The following is a 20,608-nucleotide window of genomic DNA, read 5'->3' as shown; positions in this document are numbered from 1 at the left end:
CTCTCAATCTAAATAATAACAAAACCCGGAGTTTAGTGGCGTCCATTGCCGTCATTGCAGTTAGCTTCTTGCTGCTATCGTTTGCTCCGCTTGTTTCTCTTATAATTTAAAGGGCTGTTCAGCTGAAAGAGAGAGTAATTAACTTACTTACAGGTGACTGAAAGCTAATGTTGCATTAAGTTTGTGTTATCAACTTTGTAAGGTGATGATATGTCAATGTTGTGTTTATAGTTTATAGCACTACTAAAATAAATCAATGAATGCAGTTTGGTCCTTATATAATGTCATGAGACAGTTTCCCACACTGACAGTAACATTTATCACGACTACTAGTTCTGCGACTAACAATTATTTTCATTATCGACTAATCTGCCAATCATCTTATTTATTAATCGATTAATCTATAAACATTAATAAACTATAAATATTTATCAATGATGAAAATATTTGCAGATTATTTTTCTGCCAATCAACTAATCGTTGCAGCCCTGACGACTACTTGTTGACTCGCTGCTAACTCACCTTGGTAATGAGAAAGAAGGGTTGCTGTACCAGCTGCTCCCCAGCTGTGAACACCCTCGTCCTTTGGGTGGCGTGTCGTCCGAACCGCTGCTCAGCCTCTCGCTGGAGGGGGCTCTGGTGGCGTCCGAGTCCCCGGTCATGGTAAAGATAGAATCAGAGATACTGGGCCTCTCATCGTGTGCCAGCGGGGCGAAGCTAAGCTGGACGATCTGCCGGGCGCTCTGGCAGACCGGACCGTGGATGGCAGGGGTTAGTGTGGGCAGGTCAAAGGTCAGGACGGTTTGGGTGCTCGACGTCAGCAGCTCCTCGCTGTCCAGGCTATTGTACGATGTGCCTTTGGCTCGGTGAGACTCCATGATGCTCTCAAAGTGGCGGCTGAAGGTGTCCTCTGCAGCACATCGAGGACCGGAGACCAAGATGGGGGATTTCAGGGCCGGGTGGTGGTTGTCAAAAAATGTTGCCATTGGTCTAGACAGAGAGGGAGGTTTTACAAACTCTGCAACAACACAGCTGTGTTTATAAAGAAATGTGCAAGGAAACATGTAAAAAAAGGAACTCCAACTGTATGTGTTTGGATGTTTTGAAGTATGGTGGTATGAGGTACTCATCCATGTACAGCATTTGCTATATATAGAATTATTTCATCGCTTTATCTTGTCGTTAGACAGCAATTTCCAACGGGGAACTGAAGGTTATCTATGCTCTCAGTAAAGCCGCCAGACTAAGAACACTAGAGTTGCCTCGATCGTATAGTTTGTTTGTGTTATTGTGTGACTTTGGTAAATCCAAACTAACCAAAGTCACACAATAATGGTGGTGATGGCCTAGTGGTCTAGTGGTACAGCTTCCAAACATAACACAGAAGGTTGTGAGTTCATTACCAGGGCTGCCACCATTGTGCCCCTGAGCAAGGTACTTAACCCCTAGTTGCTCAGACTGTCCCTGTAAGTTGCTCTGGATAAGGGCGTCTGCTAAATGACCTGAAATAGTAATAAATAAAAAGTATTAACAGCAGTAGACCAGCAGTCCAGGATGCCAGGATGTACTGTATTGTTAGAGATGCCCCCAAACCTGTTTACGATTTACTTGAAAGGTAGGTTACCAGTGAGATCCAAATATAGGTCAGGAGAAAATCCCCAAAGTGTATTTGTAGCTTTGTGTATGAGTGTTAGTGTACTTCATGTTCACCTCTTCAGAAGGTGACCAAACATATCTGGCTCCACCTGAGCTGCATGCTGCTGCTTCCTGTTGTCTCCTTGCATCCTCACACTGGCCCAGCTCACCATTTCTTCCTCTTCCTCCTCCTCCTCATCTTCCTCCTCCTCCCCCCCTCCCCTTCTCTCCTCTACATCCTCCCCATCTGTCCTCCCATAACCCAGACCCCCCAGTGGGCTGCTGCCTGTGCCCGAGGTGCCCTGCACGCTGCGGTTACTCCCAAACGCAGAGTCGGCATCGTCCTGCTCAGCCTGCAGCACCTCGTCTATGTCCGTCTCTCTGTAGCAGCGAAGCGGAACTGCGTCCAGGTCGGTTTCTGAATACTTTAAGGTGCGGCGAATGATGCCGGTTTTTGGCGACGTCCCGATAACAGCTGGAGGAGGGGTCAGAAGTTCTACCTCCACATGCTGCACGTTGTGATTGGCAGAAAGCAGAGGGAGGGAGGACGGGGGAGTCGGTGTGGGAGACTCGCTGGAGTTACCGCTAGGAGGGGCTGTAGAGGTTTCGAGAGAATCTGGAAATGTAAAATGAGTAAAACATCAACCTCAATGATTTTTTAAAAATGTGATTGGCTATATTTGCTAATTCCCTGCTGTAACTGCACAGGAAAACATATTTAGATCAAGCAATAAATAAAAGCTGTAAAAGTATGAAACCTCAGTATCTTTCTTGATACAGGCTGAAAGTATAGTATCAAAAAGCACTCAAAGATGGCTGATTAAATGTCTGATCAGATTTGTCATATTTATTTTTTTAAAGATTATTTTTGGCATGGTGACAGGTTAAAACTCCTCTGCAGAGAAATTTGTCTCTTCGCAAGTCTGATTGGTTAGGCTCATTTAAGACAGGCTTTTCACAATAAGAGACACCTTTATGGAACAGCCCTCTGAGAGTTGACAGAAGGAAAACACTAATAGCACAAGAGGAACCCACAACCTGCAGACTGTGGAGCAGTTTCACTACCAGCTGAGCTCTCAAGACTTTGAGAGACAAACTTCATTTGAGGTTATTCCACAAGTGTTCACAGCAGGTTTCAGGTTAAAATAAATGGATTACAATATATTAAAGGGTTTTAATTGGTTATCTCCTGCAGATTCTTCTGTCTTTTATTTATACAAACATATAAGATGTAAATCTGAAAGAATTTGGTCATGAGTATCGACTTTAATTTGTTTTAAATGCTCAGTAATTTGCTTTTTAAACAGCTGGTAACAAAAAAAAATGTAAAATGTTTCTCAAAGAGGTTGGGAACAGTGCATTTGAGCAGTGGATTAATCATGTGCAGTAACTAGATGGAATTGAGTTGGACATGCTCTCACTTTTCTCTCCCCTGCTAGCAGCCTCCTCAGCAGGGGTCCCAAATAAAAACTCCCACTTGGCACGAGCGATCCTCTGACAATGAAGCGAGGGTACAGGCAGTGCACAGCCACTGTCCGTCTGAAAGACACACACACAGACATGCTAGAGGCTAGCTCTGCAGCGCAGCATTAAAGAACTAGTACAACATTTTGGGAATACGGTTATTCATTTTCTTGCAGAGCTAAGTGAGAGTGATACCACTCTCATTTGTGTGAAATATGTAGCCAGAGGATTTAAGTTTGGAAGAGAGTATAGCTAGATGTTCCCTCTTACCTCTGCTCTTAATGCTAAGCTAGGCTAACAGCCGCCTGTCTCCAGCTCCATGCTTACAGCACAGACATGAGTGTTCATCAATGATCTCATCAAGCTCTCGACAAAAAAGTGAAAAGGCATATTTCCAAAAATGTCAGACTATTCCTTTAAGGTGAGACACTACAGATGAATAAGGCAAACATATTATACTAATAGATACCACCATGAAACTTTCCCAGTTGATTACTTAAATTAAGTTTTCTGAAATGAGGGGATTTTGATTTCCTATTATCACTCCATAAAACAGAAAATACTGTCAACATCCATAAAAATAAATCTATTTTTGACATGTTTTTAGGAATAAAATGTTGTATAAATCAGGCTGTGAATAATATATGAACAAACCCCTCCGTAGAAACAGAATATAGATAGGAATGCAACTGGGAAGTTTGGTGTATGTAAGTGTACATTTCTAGCTGAGAGTATGACAAAAAATATATATCTTTGAGAAAAAGGGCCTTTGAAGATACATTTTCAAGACACAGTGTAAAAATGCTAACTAATATATATCACCATGAAACCTTTCTAGTTGACTACTTTCTTTTCTATAACAAGCTTTCTGAAATGTTATGTTCAAATATGTAATTGAAACAAGTGAATTTAGGAGAAACACCTAAAACACTTCAATGTGTATTTTTTCACTACAATGAATGAAGACATGTTGAAGACACGCAAAATATTCCAGTGCATGTAGTGTCTCGCCTTAACTCTAATTTATAAATTAGGTATCCAAAGCAAAAAGGGTCATTTGTAACTTTGTGGTTCACTCAGTGCCCACCTGTATTCCTGAGGTGGCGGCCCCGGTCTCGTTGCTCTGGTGACTGGACTGACTGGACTCGGGGGAAACACAGTCTCTGTCCCCCAAGCTGCCCGTCACCCCACTGGAGCTCCGGGAGGACGAACCTCCCATCGCTCCGTTCTGCTCTGCCTCTGGAGGCTCTTCTACCCTCTGCTGCTCTGCTCCAAATCCCTCCATCTCATTGTCCTGTCCTTCCTCATCACAACCCTCGTCCTCCTCTGGAGAGTCCAGCACCACCGGTCCCAAAAGCAAAATCTCTCTCCTCCTCTGCTCCGCTCGTTTTTGCTGGGCTGTGGGACTGAGCGGCCTTCGACAGTGACTGGATTGACGATTAGGAGTTTGGTCATTGACGCACCCAAATCCATCCCCAGGGCTCGGCCTCGGGCTGTTCTCCACCTGATTCCCCCACTGCTGCCTGGATGTCCAGCTAACTGGTGCCTCCTCAACACTCTGATTGATGAAGAGCCTGCGAGCAAGCTCAGTGCAGTCTCCTCTCTCGAAACAGCTCAGGTCTCCTCTCTTGTCCAGGCTCGGGGACCAGGAGTCTCTGGTGTACCGCGGAAGCTGCCGGCGATGCAGGGTGGGGGTCTCTGGTGCTCGGAGCTCTGGCTGGAATAGCCTGGGGTCCTTCATGGGAGAGCTGAACTCAGTGGGAGGATGGGAGGGACGGAAAACACGCGAAGGTATGGCGGGGGAACTCAAAATTGAGCTCTGATGCTGGGACTTCTGAATGATGTCCTCCTGGTGTGTTTGATAATTAGTACTGGAGTTTGTTTCATGTGACTGCAAGATTGAGTGAGAGAGAGAGTTTTCAGGCTGGTGAGAGTCTGTGTTGTCAGTTGCTGGCGTGTGTTGGTCGTTTAAAGGGATGTTCATCTTAAGCGTTTGCTTAGACTGTTGTGCATTTGGAGCTGAATGGTGAACTTCTCCAGCGGGCTCACCTAAAGCATTGTGCAATGAGGACCTTCGTGTCTCTGTGAAAATAGAAGATACTTTGGTAGCCTCCTCTGCTAGCCTGCAGGCGACTTCAGGGCTATGAGCTGGAGAAGAGGATTTACTGTCACTTAATTGATTCAAGCCCTCAACTACATTATTGCCAAATTGGAGGATTGCTCCCTGCGGTGAAGTGCTCATGTTGCAAGACCGGTGAACATTTCTTTTAGTGGATGGACTTCCTGCCACAGCCCTTTCCTCTGCTGACCAGTGAAGAGGACTCTGGGACTCAACACAGGATTTCGGCATCGCGTGAGGAGACTGCCTGGACTGGGAGGATAGCTGGTCTGACGCCGGGCTCCGAGGCAGCCCACAAACAGCATGGCTCCTATCTGTAAAGTGGTCTTTTAGGTTTACGCTGATGTTCTGACGCTGAACAGGAGACCCAGCCCAGGACTGACAGCGTGGCTGTTGGTTGAAGTGTGAGGATGAGGATTGCTCAAGTGCGTGGGCTAGTTTAATCCTCAACAGAGGGGAGCCAAACTCCTCCACAGCCCTCTGGGTAGCTGCCCTTCCGATGGGGTCCAAGGCTGGTTGGCGTAGGCCGGGAGAGAACGCCTGCTGGTGACTTCCTGGAGATCGGAAAGTCAGCTTGGGACTGGAGCTGCACGATGAATCGGGACTCCCAAACCAAACTGGGTCGCTGAACCTTTTACGGAAGTGAGAAGGGGTGGATCTTTCCTCTCTGGTGCCTCTCTCGCACGCAGAGTTGCGTGGACTTTCCACGGTTTTCACATTGGACTTCTCAATGTAACTGAAGGTGACGACAGAGCGTGTACCATCGCTGACCTCTTCCTCGTTTAACCTCCGGCAGTGGGGAGGTGTGTGAGGGATGCCGACCTTTCCAGAAGAGGGCATCATTTGTGAAGAGTGGAAGGCAGACGCTCCATCACATGGTGCGCTCCAACGCTTGGTGACTGTAGGGGAGCTGCTGGCTTGCTGGAGCTGAAAGTTTCTAGAAGGAGACTGGTTGGGTCTGCAGTCCTGAACCAGACGGTGAGCTGCGGAGGCCTTGGTCTGACTCGCAAGCTGGGACAGGAGCTCCGCTTGACTGTCCTGAACCGAATGCCCCTCAGCAATCCCTTCCTTCCCTCCGCTCTGATCTGGGACAGACCTCACTTCCACATACAAATGAAGGACTTTTCCAGACTGGGACATGACTTCCTCTCAGGCTGAAACAAGGACAGAGACACAGAAATGGAGCGAAAAGAGACAGAGAGTGTCAGACAGGTTGAAAGAGATAAAAACAAAGGGAAGCTCGACTTTGCCCTCTTCTTTTTTTTGTTGGTTTGTATTTCTGCTGGTGGTGCGTGTCAGTTTATTTTTAGACGGTCTTTCTTCTCCCTCCCAGAGCGTCTGTGTGCAGAGCAGAGACACACAGGCTGAACGGCCAGAGGACAAACATGCCCGTGGGACACCTGCAACAGCTCCCTATTCTTCATACCTGTGAATGAAAGAAAAGAGGATATCTTATCTTGTGTGTCCTCAAGTGACGCTAGATACACACAGAATATTCTAGAATTTGTGATGCACTCATTCACTTGTTAGTAGTGCTACCAGTTTCTCCTGACACATTCATTGTACAGTAAATGAAAACATACCAACTTTAAAGGATAAGGCTGCCTTTACATTCTTAGACCAAAGCCTACAATTTGTATGTCTGTCTCTCTATACTTTCAGTGTCAGTGGCACACAGCTCAAAGCTCATTCATACTTTTTTAGGTCACAAATACACAGTGGTGCAAGAAGCAATCAGATCCACAAACTAATACCGCACTGTGATAATACTGGACTGCAAGTAAAAGTAAGCATTATGCAGTAAAATGTTCCCTGTCAGTGTTTTCTAATTATAGATGATGTTTTTGTATTAATATTACTGCTGCATTAATGTGTATGTTGCATTTTACTGCTTTAGATGTTTAAGATTGTTTTCATTTGAACTGTTAAGTATATTCATCTACAGCAATATATCATATTCTATAAGATCATAATATGTTTGTAGCTTTTTCGCTGTCCTGTGTGAAACACGTGTCTCTGAAAATCTACTTTTTAGCTTTGTGACGATCTATTTTGCAGCTGATCCAAGAGGCTTTTTAAATAGTTTATTTAGCTTAACACATAAAGGAACACTTCATCCTTCAGTTTATCACAATCAAAATGAACACATCATAGTTTTCACTGCACATGGGGATGAAGAACTGTAATCTGTAAAGTAACTAAAGCTATCAGATAAATGTAGTGGAGTAAAAAGTATAATATTTATCTCTGAAATGTAATGTAGTAGAAGTATTACTACTTAAGTATTTGTACTTAAGTCCTGTACTTAGTTACCTCCCCCGCCTGCAATATATATAAATATACAAGTCATTTACAGCAGCAGGACCGTGTATGTGGAACTGACTGTGTATTTGTTGACAATAATACAAATATATCATATTTCAAGCCTTATCCATTAAAGTCTATAGCTGGATATCAATGGAGTAAAATCCATAAAGGTAATTTCTCTTTCTCCTTGCAGCATGTTCCTTAATGTCCCATAAATAACATAAACACAAACTGAAGCTGTTGGACGAGTTAATTGATTCCTACGACAATAAATAATAGTACTTTAATCCCTTATCTTTAGGCAGAGGAACAGCACTCTCTCTGCCAAAAACAAAAGAGAAGCAAAGTCCTGCAGCTAGCCAAGGTGCAGCAGTAGAAGAGAGTGAGGGCCTTGAAATAGTAACAAGGAAAACAGAATGTAAACAGCCTCACTTCAGATTAATGCAGCCATTTAATCCATTTAATTTACACCTCTTCTAAATACACACAGATAAGGATGTGCATACTGTTTAAGGTCAACTGATTGGATTTTGCCTCATTACAACACATTGGTGCATTATAAAGGCACAGCTGTACTGTGAACACACACTTGAACTGAATTATAAATAAATTCTCTTGACGCCAGTTAAAGACGTATCAGGTTTGTCTAGATTATTGTAAACTTGGACAAATCTGGTACACACTACTTTTCTCTTTCGAAAGAAACTAAACCTGAAAGTACTTCTATTTGTTAGATCAAGAGATTCAGTTACTGGATTACTAGAAAACAAGGGAGTTTTTCATTCACTGACACTCAAAGTGTTTTTTATTTAATAAAGAAAGACATCTTCATGTTGAGCCTCTGCTCAACATACATGCACATTAAGATGATGAAGAAGATGTCTAGAGAGCCTGACATGAATCTAAATTGACGTTCAAAATTGGCTCTGGACTGACTAACACGATAATAATCTGCATGTCCAATGCGACTTTGAGTATTTGTTGTGGAGATAAAACATGTGACATCACTGGACCTTCAGTCAAACCACCAGGCCACAAATTAAAACGTATATGGGTCATCTACGAACCTAACTGGAGTTGTTATTAAATATTTACACATTGGCAGATTTAGCCGTAAACCACACAACATGTACGATGTGTATAGTTGACAATACAAATACATGATCACTATAAGAGTCATATGCTTTTATTTTATTTAAGCCCCTTTTCAAAGAGGTATACTTTGTCACCTATTGACCTTATTGGCTCGTCCATTTCTTTGTTCCAGTTTTGTCTTTTAATTTATGTTAAGTTTATCTAAATTCTTCATTAAACAAACTGAGTCTCCACTGTGACCCTGTCTTTGGATATTTAAATATGGATAATAGGAATATTTAAATTCAAACCTACAGTCAAAACAAGTGTGCAGATCATCTGTCTTCTGTCCGTTAGGATCTGTATTGTGTGTTAAATCTGTTGTTCACATCACTATCTGTGGGATGTATATTGTACTGTAGTGAGGTGAGAACATGAGCTCATCCTGTTGTGAGAGGAAGCAGGACATTATCCCTCACTTCCTCCTCTGCTCGCTGACTCACTTGATAAGACCTGGTGACAGCTGCTTTATCTAAACTCTGAATGAAACAAGTCGACGCTCTGGATTCAGTCACATATGAATCTATTCAAGGGATCGACTTTGATTGACTGAGAGGCTTAAAATTAATTGTTGAAAATCAGATTATATGATCAGATTTTATTTTAAGAATCAGTGTGACAATGATGCAGCAGTGATACCGAGGACTTCCTGTGTGCACAACATCGCCTGCCTCTCTCAACCCATATCCAGTGGTGGAATATAACAAAGTACATGTACTCAAGTACCGTCGGCACGTACACATTTGAGGTACTTGAGTATTTCCATTTCTCAAAAATTACTTTTGAAATTTTCAACCAAAAAGTGTTGTATACGTGTATATTTATATTGTATACTCTTACATTGGCCGGTTATGTTAGGTCAGGCATATATCAGAAACAAATGGATTTCCCCTCCCACCCACCATAACTGCACCGACATGATATATGAGAAGAAGAAGAAGAAGAAGAAGAAGAAGAAGAAGAAGAAGAAGAAGAAGAAGAAGAAGAAGAAGAAGAAGAAGAATAGTAATAATAGCAATAATAAACATAATTATTATATTTTTTTTAAACTGTGAGTAAATCGTTTCAAGAGTCTTGGAATTAAGTCAATGACAACTCCACATACTCCACATTTCTCAAGTTTCAGGCATGATGTAATTTTCTCAAGCTGTGTGGGTTTCCATCTCAATACAATTGCACGTCTAACTACAACATTGGCAAAAGCCAGCGCATCACGTTTAGTTGCGTTCAGATGTGCCTGTGACGAGCACAGCTGAATGCACCTGCTTGAGAGTGTTGTCCCATATGTTGTTGGAGAAGGAGAGTCCTGTCTCTTACTCCTAATCTGCTTTTACTTTACTTAGAGGGGAACATTTCGAGCCTGATATAAGCAGATAGCAGATACTGATCCTTTGGTTGATGGGTTGAAGGTAAGCACCAGATCGATAGAATTGGTGTCAGGTGCCTTGGGAAAGCAAGATATTTGGGTCTGATCTGTAGATATCTAAAAAAAAAGAAGAAAAAATGGGCCTTTGGCAGTTTGAACTTTCCAGAGTTGATCGAATGAGGCAAAGCCGTCATCTATGAATAGGTCATCAAAGCATTTATGCCTCTTCTGTGCCAGGGCTGATATGAATATTTCCATTTTATAATCCTACTCCACTACATCTCAGTAACAAATAGTCAAACCTTTACTGCACTGCATCTATCTGACAGCTTTACTCAGTCAGAAGCAAACATTAAATACAACAACATCATGCACCAAACACCAAACTCCTATCACAGAAATGTCTTTATTATTCTGTGTTTAAATCTTTCTCTCTTTGTTGAGCTAAATCCCTCGACACTTACTCAACTCAACCAAGCTGAATTCTTTCCAATTGTCAGCGTTCTGTTTAGCACTCATGCAACGACTTTCCCCGCCAATAAAGCCACAGACAACAGAACTCGTGTGAAGAGTCACTCAGAGGAGGATGGTGAACCCCTGACTGCTGCCAGCAGTGACAGATTGGAGCGGCCGTATGGTAGCAGTGGGAGAGAACGTGTGTGTTAAAAATGGAAGTTGACAGAACAAAGAGAACTTGTGAGAGAGTTGGCACGGGAGGCGAGCGACTTTCCCTTCTTGACCCCAACTGATGATTCTGCCCGCGTCTTCAAAGAATCCAAACTGAATCTTTTCAGCCTCACAAATTCTTAATTAATTTACCCGGCCTCTCTGCATGGAGTCCCAGCAACATTTGTCAGGCTGTTGACTCTTGCGTTCACTATTGGACATTGGATTAACCTTTTTTTTCTATTCCTTGTGGATAAATAAAGTAAAAAATGTTCTCAGCCTCTAACAACTTTAACCGCCTCTCCATTTCACACTCTCATCTTTCTGTCGTTTTCACACCTCGGAGCAACTGTTCCCACAGCTACACCATTCACAAAAAAAGGCCTTTGTCCAGTCGTTGGTGGCTCCGTGGCTTCCATTGTCTATAAAGGTGTGAGGAAGACGACGTGGCTCCTGGGCTGTATCATAAATGTGACAGAGATGGTTAAGAGAAGAAGCCTGTGGGCTGATTAGTAGATTTGTAATATTTGTCACTACCAAGAAAGAGAACTGACACACTGCAACGCATCTTTTGGCCCAATCATCCACACCAAGCTGAGTCCATAGAGTGGGACATCTGGAAAAACTGGCCTTGTATGTAGTGTGGACTAGAAAAACAAAGCTCAACATTATCAACAATGATGTAGGTTGAGAGAAAAGTTGGAGGTGTTAAGATGGCCTGCGTTGGTGTGGGTGTGTTTAAGTAACAGATCCATGATTTTGAATGCTGATCAAATGATAAAACTGTTTTGGTTCACAATATTATGAAGATGGATTTTGCAACTCTGGAAAATGATCAAGATTGAAAATATTTATTCTTTCATTGTGATGATTGCAAGATAAATGGTGGAAATACACATTTGCATTACAAAGTCATTCTCTTTTATTATTTGTTTCTATTCTAAAGCATGTTGTAAGCTTATTTTGAATAGTGTCATGTAAATGAAGTAATTATTGGTATTATTATTATTATTAATAATAATAATAATAATTATCATCAAGATTATTACTAAGAATTCTGAACTTTAACAATTATTAAGAAATAATTAATAACCATATTTTGCTGTGCAACTCTGCACTGTTTTTCTAGAGCTGAATGTTCCCATTCAAATAAATGAGGGGGCTACATTTCTAAAAACAATATTTAGAGAGGATTGATCTAAAGACACCGTCCTCATATTTTACTGTGCGTGAGCTGTGAGGTAGTAACATTAAGAAGAAAACTTCCTGTCTCCTCTCACACTGTGTCTAATTTCAAATGTAATACATATATTAGTTTGTTAGATACAATCATAAAATAGTGGTTTGATCTCAGGAAGTACTGTCCACCTGGTCAACAAATCACAGTTTCTTATTTGAGTCATTGACTGACAACATATAATTAAAAGAATATGTAAATAAGAAGAGCTAAATCCTGAGTTGGGCTGTGTTGGTGATCACAAAGAGCAGTCTGTCCTACTCCGGGGGGATATTTGTTGTAATGTTCAACCTGTTTTCTGTTGTTTTCATTTGGACTGAACTCAATAAGAAAATGATGTGCACGTAACAGGTGTTTTCATCTTTGTATGGTCACCCTCTTGGCTTCATCATAATGGCGACAGAGCTGGTCGAGGGATAGATCCACAGGGATTACCATTAGATATGATTTGACATCTTTGTCGTCACCGAGAGAGCTGGTATCGATTCTGTGAAAGAGCTGATGGGCCTGAACTTCATTTGATCCATTAATTCATCATCTGAGACAGATGTTGATGGGAGCAAGCGAGAAAAGTGAGATCAAGACGGAGCTGGAGAGATGGATGTAGAGCAGGAAACATAAAGAGAGAGAGAGAGAAAGTAAAAGCAGGATGAGGGAGTCATGTGTGTGAAGGAGAGAGCTGTGCTGGCAGACAGCCAGAGTGATGGGAGTGTAGAGTTACAGGAAGGTCCATGTTAGAAACAAACACTCAGCCTCCTTCCTCTGCAGCGAGATAGTGCAAGGAAAGTGTTTAAAGGACCAGTTCACCTTTTAATCACAAAGCAAAACATTTCCCTGTTTAACTCTAGAGGTATCTAACTATGAAGATAGTGTACATTTTAGTGGAAGTGCCAAAGTTTACAAAAATACTAAATATCAGACGAGGATCACATGATTCACAAGGCTGTTCTACCTCACAGGTGAAGTCTGTTCTACCTTACAGGTGAAGTCTGTTCTACCTTACAGGTGAAGTCTGTTCTACCTTACAGTCGAAGGCTGTTCTACCTTACAGGTGAAGTCTGTTCTACCTTACAGTCGAAGGCTGTTCTACCTTACAGGTGAAGTCTGTTCTACCTTACAGTCGAAGGCTGTTCTACCTTACAGGTGAAGTCTGTTCTACCTTACAGTCGAAGGCTGTTCTACCTTACAGGTGAAGTCTGTTCTACCTTACAGGTGAAGTCTGCGAAGGCTGTTCTACCTTACAGGTGAAGTCTGTTCTACCTTACAGGTGAAGTCTGTTCTACCTTACAGTCGAAGGCTGTTCTACCTTACAGGTGAAGTCTGTTCTACCTTACAGGTGAAGTCTGTTCTACCTTACAGGTGAAGTCTGTTCTACCTTACAGGTGAAGTCTGTTCTACCTTACAGGTGAAGTCTGTTCTACCTTACAGTCGAAGGCTGTTCTACCTTACAGGTGAAGTCTGTTCTACCTTACAGGTGAAGTCTGTTCTACCTTACAGGTGAAGTCTGTTCTACCTTACAGTCGAAGGCTGTGAAGGCTGTTCTACCTTACAGGTGAAGGCTGTTCTACCTTACAGATGAAGGCTGTTCTACCTTACAGGTGAAGTCTGTTCTACCTTACAGTCGAAGGCTGTTCTACCTTACAGTCGAAGGCTGTTCTACCTTACAGATGAAGGCTGTTCTACCTTACTGGTAAAGGCTGTTCTACCTTACTGGTAAAGGCTGTTGGGGCTGGATGCAGTCTAAATAGGGATATCTGCAGACACTAACTCAGGGCTGAATACAATTAAAAATATTTTTATTTACATTTAGTATTCTCTTAAAAATGCTGAAATCAGTCAAGATGTATCTTTAAAAAAAATAAGGTCTTAATTAATTAATTAATTAATTTTATTTCCCGACTTCTTATCTTTTAAATGTTGTTATGTTTTTATTGTTTGTTTGTTTTTGTCAGTTTTTTCATTGCAGTCCTGAATTTTCTTTTTTAACTTTGGTTTTGAAATATGTTGTATCATTTAAGTTTATTATTATTACTTTTGTAAAGAGCTCTTTGTGATAAAGATGCAATTACCACATTATCCATCAAAAAGTTATCCCAGGAACCTAAAACTGATATAGGATTGTTTGTTCTACTTGCATTATTGTTATCCTAATTTGTTATTTATATATTTTGGAGCTACTGGAATAAAGTGACTTTTCCAGCCTTAAAGCTACTTGAGCAGAAGTATTAGGGGGAAACTAGATTTTAAGATATAATACAGTAGCTGTTTGTCATGGTATTGTCCTTTTCTCGTATTCTTGGATCTCTAATCTTAACTCCCAGGTGCTGCAGTGTTTCCCCCCCTCGCAGTTTTCTGACAGCCGTCCAGTTTGCCATCAGTTCTGGTGACACCATCGCTGCTGTGCCAGGAGGTACAATAGAAACAGACCATTACCACTCGCCACCTGCCACACTCTGAGGATTTACAGGGCACTTTTATCTAAACGTGTAAAACTGATTAACAAGGAATATTCTCTAAACTCCAATAGCGTAGTTCAGTATTTATGGCTGTCACGATAGAAATGTATATGATAAAGAATTCACAATAACAATATTATTACGATATCAATAGAACATTTTAAACAAATTAATTACAGTGAAAATACTATGGTAATGAGGTGGAGACGGAGTCAGGGAGTTGGGAGAGGGAGACAAAACGAGAACAGAAAGAAACAGAAATTATTTAAGAGGCGTTGGATTATTTACACGATATCATCATATATGTATTATTTACATGAAAACAATATTAAAACATTTTAATATCAGGGTTCAAAACTGTCAGTGTTCTCCTACTGAGGTCTTTCTTATTTAGGGAAACTGAGTTCAGTGCCCTGCTGGTGATCATCACGAGTTGTTTAAAGCCCCATGGGCCCCTCAGTGATTCATCTCCACCTGATCCATCATTGGCCTTCTTCATCAGAATAACATGAGGTGATGAATTTGTTTGGCTGCACTGCAAACATTCACGATTTGTTCTTCTGCTGTTGTTTTTCTGACAAAGAAGCTCTTAAACGAACAGTTCGAAATTTTTTGTAATTATTTTACTTTCTGGCAGAGAGTTTTCTTCTCTGTGTGATAAATATAAAGCTAATAGGGCTGCACCAGATAGTCTGAAGCTTCACAACAACAACAACAACAACAACAACAACAACAACAACAACAACAACAACAAATATTGTATCTCTTAATTTTATCTACCAAAATATTCTGCTTCTATCCATATTTGTTTAACCTTTCAAAAACAATAATAATATTAATAATAAAAAGACTAACTCATATAATCAGATTAAATAATTGTATTCAAATTGAGGATTTTGTTTGAGGATATTTGAATCATATTTGTTTAAATGATTACGTCATAAAATGTGACCACAGACATTGAAAGCTTCATTCGAAAACCTGAATAGAAGCTTTAAATGTTAAAGAAAATGACATTTGATACAGCCCTAGGAGGTACAGCCAGCAGCCAGTTAGCTTAGCTTAGCATTTAAACAAACAGACCTGATGGGAGAGCTGTGGATGAAGGACAAGATTTAAAACTTAAGATGCACCAGCTGACACACCTCAATAAACAAAAAAGCCACAGCTGCTCGATATTGATGACTCATGCTCTTGTTGACCCAGACACACACAAACACACACACACACACACACACACACACACACACACACACACACACACACACACACACACACACACACACATGCCCACATACGTATTAACTCCATTGGGTCATTGACAAGTCACATCACACAGGTAATTAAACCCAAGGCAGCATGTGTAGCTCTAATATTAGCTCCCTGGATACGATGGGGGTGCAGGTGGTGGTGGTGGGTGCTCATGCTAATATTAGCTCTCAGCTTGCTTGTTGCTGGCGCTGTGCACTAGCAGCTATCATTTCAGCAACATGACAGGTTGTGCAGTTTTAGGTAGTAACACATTAAAGCCCAGGGAGATTAAGAGGGTTTGTGTTAAGAGAATGGCTGATGAGGGACGTTCACAGCGCAACATACACTGATCACCACTCACCACTATTGATTTCTCTACAAAAGTAGTTTTAGGTTACATGCTGTATTTGGCACAGCATGCTAATTCCTTAAGGGCTCAGTGTAACACCAAAAATACTTGCTGAACTTCCACTCGTACTGAATCATAATCAACCAAGCGGGCGACTAAAGAGGATGAACTGAATTTAAAGAGGTGAGTGTCAAAGATGTCTTTAAAGAGATGACTTTGTTTGCATCACACTCTCCAGCTCTTTTTCTTTCTGCTGCCGCTGCCTTCAAAGACACACTCAGACAAAAGAGACGGGTCCTCTGACTCATGCAAAGGCACAGGAAGTGTATGAGAAGAAAGATGCAGAGAGGCTTATTGGTGGAGAAAAAAAAAGGGAGAGACATCACATTGGCCGCGACCTTGCTGCATGTACAACTACCCCACTCACTACCTTGCATGCTTGTGGGAAAGGATCTTGGGTTTACAGGCAAAAGGTTGACATGCAACATAGAATACTGCATGCGGAGATGTACAGAGTCCATGCAGGCTCACTCTCACTGCTGAGTTCTGTGTCACTCTTTTACACAGAGTCTATTTTTAGTTGCTTGTGGAATATTTAAAGAGAAGCCATATACAATTTTATGTTAAGGAAAGACAATCAGCTAAAAGTTGCTCCGCTGTTATTCATCTCTTTGCTGGTTGTACTCCTCTCCTGCCATGTGCATGATAAAAAGAAATTCCATAGAGACTCCCTGAGATGTGACCAACACGGGACCCTTCAGGAAAACCATCAATAAAATGCTTTCTTTGAACATGTAATTCCAGTTTGTGAATCACAACCCAAAACGTCTTTAAGATCACAAAAAGTGACTCACGTTTCAAAGCAAATCCCAGCAGACAACCTTGCTCTCCCTATCATCTCTGCTTCAGGGCCGCGTTCGACTGAACAGGTCAATGTACACATCTTCAGAGAGGACAGCAGCCGAAGACAAAAAAAGGACAAAATAGGCCTTTTTCTGACGTCTAACGCTGAACAAAATTTCTAGATAAACCAAAGACAAAGATAATGTTAAGACCAACAAACAAGATGACTAGCTTCTATCTTTGGGTTCAAGTAGAGAATTAGACAACAGTTTTTTCCACAATGGTATTATTTTTGTGCCTCCTTGCAGGCGACAGCTATTGTTAACCATTAGTTTCCGGGTTGTTGGTGCGTCCCCTTCTCATCTCAGGAACGTCCAAATGTGTTCAAATGCTTCCACCAACGTCCACTTGGACTCATGAACTGATTACAGTCTTGTGGTCAAAGGTCAAAGGGCAAGGTTGCTGTGACTTCACAAAACTATTTTTTTGTCCATGATTCAAGAATTCATAGGCTAATTATGACAATTCCACACAATGTCTAATAGGATAAAATTATGAAGTTTTGATAAAAAATAGGGCGGCAACTAACGATTGTTTTCATTATCGATTAATCTGATTATGATTATGAGCATGAGACGTTTCCTTCAGTGCACCAAACACAGCTAAGTGAAAAACCATCCATCATCTTTCCGCTCTAATGCTTCCAGTACATTAGCACTTTATGTTACATACTACACATTCAGGTTGAAGGATGTGCATACATACATCCTCGGCATTCTGATCATGTTAATGATAAATGATAAAAACATAACTCGAGATGGACATTTTTAAAAGATTTGTCTTAGTTTAGGATAGAAACTTGTCTAACTGTTATTGCTTTTTGTTTTAATTGTTTTTTAAATGCAATTTTAATGTTTTCTTAATGTCTTACGCTTAATGTATGTAATATATTTCTATGCTCCTGTAAAGCACTGAATTGCTTCGTGTCTGAATGCTGCTCTATAAATAAAATTGCTCTGCCTTGCCTAAGGATTTCAGACTTTTCCTACAAAATAAAGAGGCAGTTTCATCAAAAATATTAACGACAACGCAAATGAATGTAAAATCCCAAATTAAAGGGTGCAAAGCTATGAACTGGGTTCCACTGTTATGCATTACAAACTCTTCGAATGTGTAAAACAAAAGCCGTAATGACACATTTTGTTAGCTTTATATTGCAGTTTGCTCTGAATCATTCACTTGGCCCTCGCACAGATCAGATCATATCATCACTTATATTTGGTCAAGTTTGGCTCGATTGAAAAATATGCAGTCCCTCATTCATGCCTTCACACTCACACTCACACTCCCCCACACAAACACACACAATACACTGAAGAGTCCCACTTTTTTCTGCCCATTAGTCATCGGGTTCATAAGTCTTACAACATGTTGGATCATCTGTATCGCTGTGCAAATCTGTCAGCCACCTCGCTGGTTGTTTCTCCTGATGGACCCCGAGCTGGCAGCAGTAAACCAGAGATACCAACAGCTACATTTACACACACAATCTTCCTCTCAATTTCACACTCACCTCTCCTCCTCTCACAGCCGCTTACAGGATTTACACCTCCCACATGCTTTATCTTGTCTCATCCTTTCTGCTATTCCTTCTTCCTTCCCTCTTTCTCTCCAGCAGAGCAGTGCGGACCTGTCCGACCAGCACAGCGAGGCTCCCTCCCTCCCTCCCTGCCAGCAAATGCTCACACTCAGCCAGTTAGCAGGCTCCCATCACCAAGCCCTGCCCCCTTCCCTTCTCTCTGCCTTTCACATACATGCTGAGTCAGTGTGGAGTAGTTAGTGCCGGTCTGGGGAGGTGCTGCAGGGAGGGAGTGTGCAGGAAGAAAAGGGGGGCATGAAATGTTTAAAGGCACAAACTGGATCCATCTCCATGTGGGACACAATTCAAAATATCAAAACAAAGGAGGACGACGTGAGTGGATAAAAAGTGGGCATGTGGTCTGATCTGCAGGGCGGCAAAATCTCAAGCATGTGTGAACTCCTCCTCCCAAACACTTCAGTGGTAAATGACAAGGTAACAATACTGAGAGTAAACACCCCCGATAAAACATCGACGTGATTCATCACATGAAGATCACAATCGCAAAATAGAATATATTTTTACAGAGCAATTTTGTCCGAGTTTGGACCCCGATGTTTGTAATTTAAGGAACTTACAGACACAACCACACAATTTGTGTTTTATGGGGCAAATACCTTCAATTTGGGGGCAACTTTTATTTCTGACACTGATTTCATGTGATATATGAACATGTGTTTTCAGATATTTAACATGTTAAACATAATATATTACATGTGAAAGTATATTTTACAATTCATATACAGAAACATGTGGCCTGTATTTTTCACAAATAAAAACATGAACTTCACATGTGCTTTTTTTTGTACAGGACAGAATAACAACATTTGACTTTATATATTATGTTCAGAAACATAGTATTTTAAAGTTTGTATTTCAGCTTTGAATGGGTGACGTGTCTCAGAAATATAAAATAAAGCCAATAGATGAATATATAACATGTTTATATGTGCACCAAATTAATTTCAATAAAAAAAGATCTACCTTTTCATTTTCTCATATCTGTCCTGCTTCCTGAGATTGCCGAGCATTATAGGTCGTACAGAATCTAGACAGGTCGGATGAGTGAAGTTTGATTCTCAAATGTCGACTTTATAACAAATCCTCTGTTTTTCTGCTGTGCATCTATATTCATGCCATGTTTCCAAGTCGTTCTTTAATATATTATTTAATTATTTTCCATTTTCTGGACAATTAAGTTCCTAAAAAACTAAACTAACTGACTAAATAACTAAAACCTGAACTTCACAACTAAAGACTAAACCTTTTAGAACAGAATCCCATCCTGCCGTCTGCATGAAATCTGACAGAACTAAACTATGTGGACAAAGGTATATGGACACTTACAGTAACGCTACTTTGTGTACTTTTGGTTTGGGGCTGTATTTCATGGTTGAGCAACATTCAACTGTCCAAAAACATTTGGTCATGTTACGTAATATCTATATTTGGTACATATAGCAATGTCTCTTATAGAGTCTGAAAACATCAGGAAGAAAGGAGCTCGTTCTCTCTCTACTGAAATATTAAAGAGAAGCATGGAAGCAAAAAAAAACACTTATTCACTCTTATTTTCTCTTCATATGAACGTACATGTTGACTCAACATCATTATTCATGTACTCACACAGCTACAGGAGCGCTTTCATAAATATAAAACTACCTCCAATCCCTGATTTATTGAAGGTGTTTACACGCAGTTTTGTGTTTATGACCAAAGCAAAAGTCACGGTTAAAGCTGCACTGGGTGTATGTGTTATTGTCTTCCCCACCAGGTGACATTATACAGACACTAAAACGCTCAGCTGAAACTGAGACTCTGACGTGGCTGAATGTATTTTTCTCACCATCTTCACTCCTAACAGGTACAAGGACAAAACACATTTCTGTCTAAGGAGACATCCTGCTAAATCTTGTCTTGGTACAATCCTTCAAACATTCAAAAATATAAAGCATAATTATTTTTTTCCACTTTAGATCTTGTGCCTCTCGGTTGAATGATTCATTGTGATGCCAAGAATGGATTTACATGGACTTTCTCCAGTATTTTGCACTTCATCAAAAGAGCAGACTATTTTCTATCATTGGCATAATGTCATTTTAGGATAACAAAGAATAAATTCATATTCATTTATCAAATGTG

General features: G+C 40.9%; 1 protein-coding gene across 4 annotated transcripts in view; it reads right to left on the bottom strand.

Annotated features, from left to right (window-relative positions):
• The window catches only part of LOC115025048 (PH and SEC7 domain-containing protein 1-like), an 84,303-nt gene that overhangs the window by 55,859 nt on the left and 7,836 nt on the right, over positions 1-20,608 (bottom strand). The window contains exons 1-6 of one of the 4 annotated variants that reach the window (XM_029457037.1): positions 18,401-18,532; positions 6,464-6,644; positions 4,187-6,372; positions 3,057-3,174; positions 1,711-2,251; positions 523-990 (exon numbers count right to left, since the gene is read on the bottom strand). In XM_029457037.1, the coding sequence (XP_029312897.1) occupies positions 523-990; positions 1,711-2,251; positions 3,057-3,174; positions 4,187-6,358 (3,299 nt within the window). In that variant the 5' untranslated portion in view covers positions 6,359-6,372; positions 6,464-6,644; positions 18,401-18,532. Of the gene's footprint in view, positions 1-522; positions 991-1,403; positions 1,422-1,710; positions 2,252-3,056; positions 3,175-4,186; positions 6,645-18,400; positions 18,533-20,608 lie in introns of those variants that run through there. The other 3 variants (XM_029457035.1, XM_029457036.1, XM_029457038.1) reach the window with 3 other exon arrangements.

This window comes from Cottoperca gobio, chromosome 19 (genome assembly GCF_900634415.1).
Source record: "Cottoperca gobio chromosome 19, fCotGob3.1, whole genome shotgun sequence".
NCBI classification, from domain to species: Eukaryota; Metazoa; Chordata; class Actinopteri; order Perciformes; family Bovichtidae; genus Cottoperca; species Cottoperca gobio.
Note: the sequence above shows the minus strand (reverse complement) of the source record. Positions and strands in the feature narration are given on the sequence as shown.